At 41.6% G+C, this 12567-nt stretch overlaps 1 protein-coding gene across 1 annotated transcript; it reads left to right on the top strand.

Annotated features, from left to right (window-relative positions):
* The first annotated feature begins 424 nt into the window (after positions 1-424).
* Positions 425-5773, top strand: LOC112071123 (SH2 domain-containing protein 1B2-like). The gene is made up of 4 exons (XM_024138592.2): positions 425-1385; positions 2025-2088; positions 2404-2572; positions 2747-5773. The coding sequence occupies exons 1-4, from the start codon at positions 1246-1248 to the stop codon at positions 2785-2787; spliced, it is 414 nt and encodes a 137-aa protein (XP_023994360.1). The 5' UTR covers positions 425-1245; the 3' UTR covers positions 2788-5773.
* Positions 5774-12567: the final 6794 nt, after the last annotated feature.

The following is a 12567-nucleotide window of genomic DNA, read 5'->3' as shown; positions in this document are numbered from 1 at the left end:
ACACACACACACAAACACAGACCATCAGAAACACACACACAGACCATCAGAAACACACAGACACACACCATCAGAAACAGACAGACACACACAGACCATCAGAAACACACAGACACACACAGACCATCAGAAACAGACACACACGACGCTGGGCCAATTGTTCGCAGCCCCATGGGCCTCCCGGTCGCGGCCGGCTGCGGCAGAGCCTGGGCTTGAACCCAGAATCTCTGGGCGACTCCTGCCTTAGACCACTGCGCCACCCGGGAGGCCATGGTAACTACCCCACCGGGGGGGGGGGGTCAACAGGAGGTCAACACCCTGCTTCTTCACTCCTTTCTTCTTGTTGTAGGATGCTTCTTCTCCTCCTTTCTTTTCTTTCTTTCCTCTCCCTCTGTTCTCTCTCTCCTCTGGCTTGAACCCAGAATGGGTTCCAGGGGCTTGAACCCAGAATGGGTTCCAGGGGCTTGAACCCAGAACCTCTGGGCGACTCCTGCGATGCAGTGCCTTAGACCACTGCGCCACCCGGGAGGCCCAAAAAATTAATAAAAATCTACATTTAATCCATTTTAAACTCAGGCTGTAACACAACAAAATGTGGAAGAAGTCTTAACTGTGAATACTTTCTGAAGGCACTTTACATGAAGACTTGAAGTTTGTCACTGTCTTTCTCTCAATAGCTAATCCGTTTAGGACCCACCAATCTCTCTCTCACCCTCTCTCTCTCTCTCTATCACACACACACACACACACATTTCCTGTAATCTTGTGGCCGGAGAGGTGTCTTTGAGATATTCAACCTTTGAAGATAATTACATTCTGCCTCTATGTCTGCTCACCTCACTGCTGCAGTGGGCTCTCTGTCTATGTGTCGGTCTCTGCTCTCAATGCAGATAATGGAGGAATTGGTTGATTGATTGATCGCAGGGATCATCTATCAGAGAGTAACTTTACCAATGCTAGCCTCTCTCTGAGGTGAGGAGAGAGAGAACACAGGGAGAGGAGAGGGCAGGTGGAGAGGAGTTAAAGAGGAGAGAGGTCTGGGGTGAGGAGAGAGAGAACAGAGGGAGAGGAGAGGACAGGTGGGAGGAGGGAAAGAGGAGAGAGCTCTGGAGAGAGGAGAGAGAGAACAGAGGGAGAGGAGAGAAAGAGAAGAAAGGAGGAGAAGAAGCATCCTACAACAAGAAGAAAGGAGTGAAGAAGCAGGGTGTTGACCTCCTGTTGACCCCCCCCGGTGGGGTAGTTACCATGGCTTCGGCTCTAGTGGTGTACCACGGAGCAATCAGTAAATTGGAGTGTGAGGATCGGCTTGGGAAGAACGGGAAGAACGGAGCCTACCTCATCAGAGACAGCGAAACTATTCAAGCAGCCATGTGTCTGTGTGTCTAGTAAGTATTACACTCTTTGTTCTTTTTTTAAATGTAGGAAGTTAAATGTACACCAATACATCCTCCAAGTATTTTATAAATGCTTTGTAGAATTCATCCTACCTTTTAATATTGTGGGGTGGTTTGGTGCTTTAGGGAACACTAGTCAGAACCAGTGCTTGACATGGACTGAAATAGGTTCCAGTACTCATGTTGGATGGCGGTACTGTTTATCTTTAGGTGCAGGAGCTCCACAATACTTTTGAGCTACTATTCTATAAGAGGAACAGGARCTCAAGSAGTAGAACATTTGAGGTGCTGGTACTCAGCTCCAGTGAGCTCCTGCCCAAGTCAAGAACTGGGGGTGGTGGGGGGAAATTCTCCCCGCTCTGCTGATGACTCATACAGGAGTAATACAGGGCTAGTGCACTCATATGGTGGGGGAAAAACTAAATGTATAAAAATATTTATATATTAATTATTATTTTGTGGTTTATCAAGGGGTGCTCAGCACCCTCAACACCCCAACTTCCCACGGCTATGCTTGTGTGTATCACCCCATCACCATACATGAAGTTCCCTCTCAGGAAATAAAAGTGAATTAGAAGTTATTCAGTTCCCTCTCTGTCCTCCTCTTCTGTGTGTGTTGTGTTTCTGCAGTAGACAGAAGGTGGTGTATACCTACAGGATTCTCCAGAACAACACTGGAAACTACACCCTGCAGGTACACCCTGTGTGTCTATTTCTATTTACTGTTGGTTAAGGGCTTGTAAGTAAGCATTTCACGAGAAGGTCTACACCTGTTGTATTCAGCGCATGTGACAAATACAATTTGATTTGTTTCTGATGGTCTGTGTGTGTGTGTGTTTCTGATAGTCTGTGTGTGTGTCTGTGTGTTTCTGATGGTCTGTGTGTGTGTTTCTGATGGTCTGTGTGTGTGTCTGTGTGTTTCTGATGGTCTGTGTGTGTGTCTGTGTGTTTCTGATGGTTTGTGTTTCTGATGGTCTGTGTTTGTGTGTGTGTGTGTGTGTGTGTGTAGACAACACCTGGTGTAGAGGAGAAGTTCTTTAAGACATTAGAGGAGCTGGTCCACCATTATAAGTGTCGAGGGCAGGGATTGGTCCAGCACCTGTGCCACTTAGTCAAGAGAAAGACTCTGCTTCAACTTCCTGACCCCAATATCATYGAAGAGGTGCCTGATTATGAGAGTAGGTAACACACCTCGACACACAAACAGTTTGTCTCTCCATCTGTTAGTTTCAGTTCCATCTCTCAGTGTTCCCGAGACCTTCATCAGAGCTGCTCAGACATACCGTCCAGACAGTTCACTATCCTTTATAACCTTCTCACTTGTGTCCTCTTACTCTCTCTCTCACGTCTAGTTGTGGATGCATCAGACTACGTCGAGGTCCTGCCCTCCTGATTCAGCAGCACACTCTGAACCCTGACCCCTGACCTGTGACATCATCTATTAGCCTGTGAGAGTCTGGGTGTGGTGCCATCAGATCAGGCTGTGGTTAGTGGTCATGATGCAATGGGTTGTTTTCTGTTCTGTGTGCCAGGGGTACTGAGGTTGTCAGAGAGAATAGTGTTTGTCTGTTTGTTGAAGTGGAAGTTTACGTCAATGACACATCAGAGAGGGGATTTGGGGACTAGGCCTGTGTCGGTGACTCAGTGTGTGAATCCTTCCCCCTCTCTCCATGATCTAAACTGGCCCACCACCAACAGTGAGGTTTTCCCCCTCTCTGTAGGCTGGGTCTGTCACATTACCCAGTGCTGGTAGATTTGTTCTATTCATAATGGTTTGGGGTAGTAAGGAGTAATGTCATTCACACCTGACATAACAATGTTTATTTTTCTCTACACTCTATAGAAACATCCCATATAATTTACGGCTCATTCATCTCATGATTATGTTTTTGTCACTATGGCATTCTGAATACATAAAATCCCTTCAACCGAATGAACCATAYACATACAAATAAAAGACAGTTATGTTTGCTAACCAGCTGACCCACCTGTTAGTGATCTACGAGGGGACTTTAGTCTTCCCTCTGCAGACGCCTTTTGCAGGTGCTTCACTCTCCACGCCAAGTAGCCACTCCCATCTTCTGCATTGTAATAGTGGGCCTAGATAAAGACAGACAAAAAAGAAACAAACCTTTTGTCCACCTGAAGCAAATTTGTTACTGCTGCATGTTAGAATCTGTAAGAAAAGTTGAACAGTTGCAGAGACTGTGTAACATTTAATGTTCCTCGGTCACCTTCACATACACAAAGCCGGATTGAGGAGGAGCATGTAAATAACAGCAGTGTTTTGTTAGACAGAGTTGCAACTTGAAAAGTGCTGTGTATTCCCTGCTCTCTCCTTGGCTTCGCTGCATTCTAGATTCCATAGCTAGTACAAGGCACACACGCCTAATAAAAGTAACGACTGCTGACACAGTTAACGACATCATAGCTACGCAGGCACACATCCATGACTGAATTCTCAGACCGAATGCAGGTTTGGGTTATCTTTTTAGCTAGCTTAGACGTGTGGCTTTGGTAGCCATCTAGCTAACGTTACTAGCTATCCAGCCATCTAGCTAAGCAGCCATCTATCTAGCCAAAGAAGCAACACTCACGTGGGCCAAAGTGGTGTATAGAATGAATGACTGACCTTAACTAGACTATACCCTGAATTCGGTTTGAGTATTCTAGCAAATATTTGTATAACTAACCCTCATTGTTCTATCTGTGATTCTAGTTTGCGAACGTTAACGTTAGCTAGCTACTATAAATGGCCATGCTAGCTAATATTAGCTATTAGCTAGGTAACATTAGCTAACTGCTGTAGCTAGCTAAGTTACCCTTGTAGCTAATGTTAGCTATTTGTTAGAGTAACATTACAAAACATTTGGTGTCGAATTGTCAAATGTTTATTGATTTATTCAACTGTGATGATAAAAAAAATAGGAATTTAGCCGCTTCAAGTACCTACCTTTGTATGTCCATTCTGTCAAACTGAGCTAAAATGATTAGCTAGCTAGCTAATGGTAGCCACGCTTTGAGAATGGCGCCAAGCCTGGCTTGGTAAAAAAAACAGGCTGTAGCGATCGATTGCTAGGTAATAATGAATATTTGGCTTGGAACTAGCTAATGATAAATGGTTGACTTAGGCCAAATATGAATTTCAAAACCATATTACTTACCTGAATGCAAAGACTACTTCTGTCAGTGTCAGCCTGAGTCGAATACGAGGAAGAAAATATAAATGGCGGCAAAATCTAAATTTAAACTGCTAATTTGTGGGCGGGATCACATTTACTCTAGAAATACTTATGAACACTATTTGAATTAACTCTTTGTTTAGCTTTGACTCTAGTGGTCACAATCAGTCACTTAATTTAAAAAATAGTTAAAGCTACCCTTTTCGAGTCAAATAATAGTGACTATGCTGTAATGACTCTCCATAATTTGCTGTGTACACACAAACACCACTGGGCACACACTGGTTAAATCAACGTTGTTTCCACGTCATTTCAATGAACCAATGTGGAATAGATTGACGTCTATGCCCAGGGTGACAGCACATGCATGCACACGTTTGACTGGGATACTCAGTCTGGGTTTCACACACAAGCACACTCACACCCACCACCATTTGTTTTTGACACACTGCTGTTTCCACACCTCTCTGCAAGGTCCCTGCCGCAGATAGTGTGTTTCACTTTCAGCCAGCCTTACCTGAATCAAAGGACAGAAGGCCCTGCAAAATTCAATATGGACTATGAGTATGTGTAATAATTGCCAAGCCGATGTAAACTTGTATTTATACATCCACCATTTGCATTTCTCTTGCGATGCGGTTCACAGCAGCACTGACAGATGTGTTGACTTGACAACTGCGTCAGAGTTTTGAATGATCCTTCCCCCCTTTGGTTCAATGCTGACTGAAGACCTAGCTAGCCAGTAACTAGCTAACACCAGACACAGATGAAGACCTCGCTAGCCAGTAACTAGCTAACACCAGACACAGATGAAGACCTNTAGCCAGTAACTAGCTAACACCAGACACAGATGAAGACCTAGCTAGCCAGTAACTAGCTAACACCAGACACAGATGAAAGGGGAAACATATAAGTATCTTTGCCATAGTTGCATAGTGTAAACTTTTAATTATATTTGCTGACACTCTACAGTAAAACACCTTCTCTGATGTTGGTTACAAGGCGGTACGTATTAAATTGAGAGTTAAGGTGATGTCACCTTGTCCACTTAATAATGAATCCAAGTGTTTGACGTGGGGGAGGGGACCAGTAACTTTATGATCAAACTTTATCAATGTAGAAGCAACAGTCATTTTTCATACTTTGGTCGTCACATTTTGATCTGTTTTCCTTCAAATGTCATCGAATTTCCTGATAACATGATTTTGACTGTTTATAACATTTAATAAAGATGTTTTCCTGTAAATGGTTTTTGAATGCCTGATGCTTGTCAGACTGAACATACAGCTGTACTGAGAATAGAAACAGAAGGCAAAAGGCTGCTTGTGGTTTACTGACTCTACAATTCTGCCCAACCAAAGTTTCCTCCCCCCCCACACACACACACACACTGGCTGTGTCTGAAATGCATAGTATATCTTGTGGACATATGCAGAGATTGCATCATCCCATGGACATATGCAGAGATTACATCATCCCATGGACATATGCAGAGATTGCATCATCCCATGGACATATGCAGAGATTGCATCATCCCATGGACATATGCAGAGATTGCAATTTAAATTATTGCTATAGTGTTATTTGGATTGTAATTTGGATTAGTTCTGATATTTCTTGATTTCTTAAATGTTTTGACTATTTGTTTGAAATTCTACTGCAATGTTGAGGAGCTGGCAATTGAAGCATTTCGCTGCACCCTACCTGCTATAACATCTGCTTAACTGTGCATGCCATGATCGGTCTTGCTTACTACAAGTACATTCTATGTACTAATCATACTACATACTATTTAGAACCAACTGTTTAGTATAAATGTATGCAGTAAGCAACACATATCAACATATTAGGCTCACCCATACTTGTTGCCCGCCATTCCTTTCTTTTAGTACAGATTGTCCTCCTATCTAATTATCAGATGTCAAACTCACATGGATCTGAAAAGATGCTTTTTCCCTTCAATAGTTTGCAGTGAATTCTACAAGATGAAAAGTAGAAATTATTATGACATCCTAGCATTTAAAGCATAGGCCTACTTAATTATAGACATTTCACATTTATATTTTCACAAAGCCAATCAGCCTACTATTTAGCTAGAACACAAGTACAGGTATTCCGACATGGCGACACACACACACACACACACACACACACACACACACACACACACACACACACACACACACACACACACACACACACACACACACTTGGGTGCCTGACTTTGTCTGAAAGTAGGGGTGCAAAGTAATTAAGATGAAGCATTTTGAGTACTAATGAAAAATTATATATATTTTTAGACCACAAGGCCCCCCAAAAATATGTGTGCATTTATTTATTATTTAGCAAATATTTGTCTTACTTTTGAACTCTGCATTGTTGGGAATAGGTTCCTAAATAAGCATTTCACTGTAAAGTCTACACTTGTTGTATTTGGCGTATGTAACCAATAACATTGGATTATTGGTCACTTGATCTAGTCCTATATTCCAACAGTGTGCAACAATGCTTAATTTATCATAACCATTACAGATAACAAAACATTATTGCTAAATTGCTCCATATACACTGAGCATACATAACATTAAGGACACCTTCTCTTTCCATGACATAGACTCACCAGGTGAATCCAGATGAAAGATATGAACCCTCATTGTTATCACTTGTTAAATCCACTTCAATCAGTGTAGATGAAGAGGCGGGGTACAGGTTAAAGAAGTATTTTTAAGACAAGTGAGACATGGATTGTGTATGTGTGCCATTCAGAGGGTGAATGGGCAACACAAAAGATTGAAGTGCCTTTGAACAGTGTGTAAACTCAGTGTTAATTCAGTCAATAAAAAAACAAGTGCCATTTAGGATTGATTTATTGAAACCGTAATATCAACTGGTGATATTATATCGTGGAACACAATCTTGAAAAAGGCAGTAACCTCAGCAGTGGCACTTGCTTGTAGAAGCATGTGGCTGTGCATAGGCATAGCCTTGTTTGGTTCATTTAGATGCTCTTATTTTCCAAGCCCTCATCACAGTCAAGAAAGACACACCTATTTTATAGTCAAAATACATAACAAGTGAAAAGTGATGCGCGTCTCGCGTAGAGAACAGTTTATTCTCAAAGAGTTATCGTTTGAAACGGCTCATTATGGCGAGTTTTCAGGGTTACAGAACACAATTGAGTGAGTGAGACAAGAAGGGGAAAGGGAATTTAGGGAGAAGAACTCCTTGATGCTTGGCTTATAGCTCCATATAGTTCCGCATTGACATGACTGGTTGAYGGTAGGTGGGGTCGGTACATCCTGTGTAAAGACAACTTCCTTTCCGGCTCATATGGGAGTTAATGGAAATAATATAGTAGAAATAATAGCAAAAAAAGATRTGAAAAATAATATGGTGGATATACAGGTACAGTTAGGTAGAGGGGGAATTAAAATATGGGTTAGGAAAAATGGGTTAGATTGCTGGCAGAGACAATGGGATGAAAGTAGTAAGGGCAGACATTGTTATAGTAGTATGTAATGGGAACAGAARGGAGGACGTTATGTTGTGTAGTTTGAGATTAGGGCATACAGGATGGATTTCCTCTTTGACATTGATAGGAAAACATGGTACTGGAATGTGTAATGCTGTATGTTAGAGGAAACAGTGGAACATGTATTGAAAGGGAGAGGTTGTTTGACAGGGTCAGAGAGGTTGGACGGGAATGGGGATTGGGTGGTATTTTGGGTGGAKGTGATGAGTTTGTAGGGAATTGTTTTATTTTGTCCGAAATTCTGGGTTAGTTAAGAGAATATAGTGATATAGACTGGTCRTGACTGGCATCACACTCCAGTACAGTAGGTGACGGTGTATGCACTTGTCAGTTGGTTGCGATCTGCCAATAACTCAACTATCTGACAACAAACATGGAGAACTTTGACGAAAGACTATCAGAAGAAGTTCACAAATAAAAACCAYCTTTATGATACCCAGGGGCGCAGCTTTCACTSGGGACATGTCCCCCCCACATTCTGAAATTGCATTTTTGATACAAGACGAGGTTGGGTGTGCTTTAGGACCCAGCGGGCGCCTCCGAGCGGTCGGGTAGGCTGTTTGGGTGTTTATAGGACTGGACAAAAACATTTTTTAAATGACTTTGATCTCCTGGAAAGAGAACGGGGAGATAATGGGGATAGATGAGGTAAAGAGGTCCATGGAATGCAGACCGTGGGATAAAACGTCACTGGATTGGAGCACATTCAACAAATCTAATCACAAGGTGCTTAAAGTACTTGAATTTGACACTCTGAAATTCAAGTACTGGAATACCTTGAAAATCAGACATTTTGGCAAGTTGGTACTTGAAAAGTGCGTGAATTAAAATGAGAGGAGAACAGAAAATTATAAAATATGTTAATATGAAAAATATTAGAAAAATATATTGGTTTTGCAAATTAATTTCCAGGCCTACTACCGAGTTTTATTTCCTCACATGTTTTGCACTCTGGTTGCCAGGCGAACTTGCGCATTCCACCCACACTGCCACTCAGCCAGGCAGGTACAGAACTGACTGATTAGGCATCGCCAAACGTCACATCGATAGCTAAAATGATGTGCAAATGTACAGTTGAAGTCGGAAGATTACATACACCTTAGCCAAATACATTTAATCTCAGTTTTTCACAATTCCTGACATTTAATCCCTAGTAAAAATTCCCTGTCTTAGGTCAGTTAGGATCACCACTTTATTTTAAGAATGTGAAATGTCAGAATAATAGAGAATTATTTATTTCAGCTTTTATTTATTTCATCACATTCCCCTGGGTCAGAAGTTTTACATACACTCAATTAGTATTTGGTAGCATTGCCTTTACATTGTTTAACTTGGGTCAAACGTTTTGGGTAGCCTTCCACAAGCATCCCACAATAAGTTGGGTGAATTTTGGTCCCATTCCTCCTGACAGAGCTGGTGTAACTGAGTCAGGTTTGTAGGCCTCCCTTGCTCGCACACACTTTTTCAGTTCTGCCCACAAATGTTCTATGTGATTGATGTCAGGGCTTTGTGATGGCCACCCAGCATCTTGACTTTGTTGTCCTTAAGCCATTTTGCCACACCTTTGGAAGTATGCTTGGGGTCATTGTCCATTTGGAGACCCATTTGCGACCAAGCTTTAACTTCCTGACTGATGTCTTGGAATGTTGCTTTCAATATATCCACATAATTTTGCTACCTCATGATGCCATCTATTTTGTGAAGTGCACCAGTCCCTCCTGCAGCAAAGCACCCCCACAACATGACGCTGCCACCCCGTGCTTCACATTTGGGATGGTGTTCTTCAGCTTGCAAGCCTCCCCCTTTTTCCTCCAAACATAACGATGGTCATTATGACCAAACAGTTCTATTTTTGTTTCATCAGACCAGAGGGCATTTTCTACAAAAAGTACGATCTTTGTCCCCATGTGCAGTTGCTTTTTTTATGGCGGTTTTGGAGGCAGTGGCTTCTTCCTTGCTGAGGGCGGCCTTTTAGGTTACGTCGATATAGGACTCGTTTTACTGTGGATATAGATACTTTTGTACCTGTTTCCTCCAGCATCTTCACAAGGTCCTTTGCTGTTGTTCTGGGATTGATTTGCACTTTTCGCACCAAAGTAAGTTCATCTCTAGGAGACAGAACGCGTCTCCTTCCTGAGCGGTATGACGGTCCCATGGTGCGTGGTCCCATGGTGTTTATACTTGCGTACTATTGTTTGTACAGATGAACGTGGTACCTTCAGGCATTTGGAAATTGCTCCCAAGGATGAACCGGACTTGTGGAGGTCCAGGATTTCCTGATTTCTTTTGATTTTCCCATGATGTCAAGCAAAGAGGCATTGAGTTTGAAGGTAGGCCTTGAAATACATCCACAGGTACACCTCCAATTGACTCAAATAATGTCAATTAGCCTATCAGAAGCTTCTAAAGCCAAGACATAATTTTCTGGAATTTTCCAAGCTGTTTTAAGGCACAGTCAATTTGGTATATGTAAATTCTGACTCCGACTTTGTGATACAGTGGATTATAAGTGAAATAATCTGTCTGTAAACAATTGTTGTACAATTTTTACTTGTGTCATGCACAAAGTAATGTCCAAACCGACTTGCCAAAACTATAGTTTTGTTAAAACTTCTTATGGCTGAGATCGTTAACGGGATCGACTTGACAACAGCCAGTGGAAGTGCAGGGCGCCAAATTCAAACAACAGAAATCTCATAATTAAAATTCCTCAAAATACAAGTTTTTACACATTTTAAAGATAAACTTGTTGTAAATCCAGCCACAGTGTCCGATTTCAAAAAGGCTTTACGACGAAAGCACCACAACGATTATGTTAGGTCAGTAATAGTCACAGAAAAACACAGCCATTTTCCAGCCAAAGAGAGGAGTCACAAAAAGCAGAAATAGAGATAAAATTAATCACTACCTTTGATGATCTTCATCAGATGACACATCATAGGACTTCATGTTACAGTACCTCATGTTATACATGTATGTTTTGTCGATAAAAGTTCATATTTTATATCAAAAATCTTAGTTTACATTGGAGCGTTATGTTCAGTAATGTTTTGCCTCCAAAACATCCGGTGATTTGCAGAGAGCCACATAAATTTACAGAAATACTCATAATATACAATTTATAAAAGATACAAGTATTATACATGGACCTTTAGATAACTTCTCCTTAATGCAACCGCTGTGTCAGATTTCAAAAAAAACTTTACGGAAAAGCACACATGCTATAATCCGAGTACAGCGCTCAGAGCCCAACACAGCCATACAGATATCCGCCATGTTGTGGAGTCAACAGAAGTCAGAATAGTATTATAAATATCCTTACTTTTTGATGATTTCATCAGAATGCACTCCCAGGAATCCCAGTTCCACAATAAATGTTTGTTTTGTTCGATAACGTCCATCATTTATGTCCAAATACCTCATTTTTGTTCGCGCGTTTAGTTCCAAAATCCAAATTGCTGACGCGCAGGTCAGACGAAAAGTCAAAATATTCCATTACAGTTCGTAGAAACATGTCAAACGATGTATAGAATCAATCTTTAGGATGTTTTTAACATAAATCTTCAATAATGTTTCAACCGGAGAATTCCTTTCTCTTCAGAAATGCGATGGAACGCAGGTCGCTCTCACGGCAGCGCGTGCGACCAGTTCATGCAAGACACCTGACTCAAAGAGCTCTCCGTCCCTCATTCTGCACAGTAGAAGCATCAAACAAGGTTCTAAAGACTGTTGACATCTAGTGGAAGCCTTAGGAAGTGCAATATGACCCCAAAGACACWKTATATTGGATAGRCAAACCTACAAACCTCAGATTTCCCACTTCCTGGTTGGATTTCTTCTCAGGTTTTTGCCTGCCATATGAGTTCTGTTATACTCACAGACATCATTCAAACAGTTTTAGAAACTTCAGAGTGTTTTCTATCCAAATCTACAAAAAATATCTATGCATATCTTAGCTTCTGGGACTGAGTAGCAGGCAGTTTACTCTGGGCACCTTATTCATCCAAGCTACTCAATACTGCCCCCAGCCATAAGAAGTTAACAAGAAAAAAAAGAAAAACGAGTTTTAATGACTCCCACCTAAGTGTATGTAAACTTCCGACTTCAACTGTAGATTCAATCTTGCCAGTCAGTTAATTGATGTTTATGAATATGTAGATGCCGTTTACGGAACTTTTAATTTGTGAAATAGCGTTTACTCACCTTTTTTATTTGGTTAATTATCGTTTACATACTTATTTTTGCRTTCCCAGCGTTGATCAAYGCTCAGAAGGCTTCTTGATCTGAGTTCTAATCGCGCGCGCCTACCTCTGTGAACGAGTGGAATCATGAATGATTCATGTATGCTTGTTATGTTCGCCTGCTCCCTGGATTTGTGGCATTTCACTTAAAATATATATTTCACTGTGACTTGCTGCTGACTGTAAGGCAGTGAGGCAGGCTGTTGCTGAGTGAGTGG

The sequence above is a fragment of the Salvelinus sp. IW2-2015 genome, unplaced genomic scaffold, assembly GCF_002910315.2.
Source record: "Salvelinus sp. IW2-2015 unplaced genomic scaffold, ASM291031v2 Un_scaffold1526, whole genome shotgun sequence".
Lineage (NCBI taxonomy): Eukaryota > Metazoa > Chordata > Actinopteri > Salmoniformes > Salmonidae > Salvelinus > Salvelinus sp. IW2-2015.
Note: the sequence above shows the minus strand (reverse complement) of the source record. Positions and strands in the feature narration are given on the sequence as shown.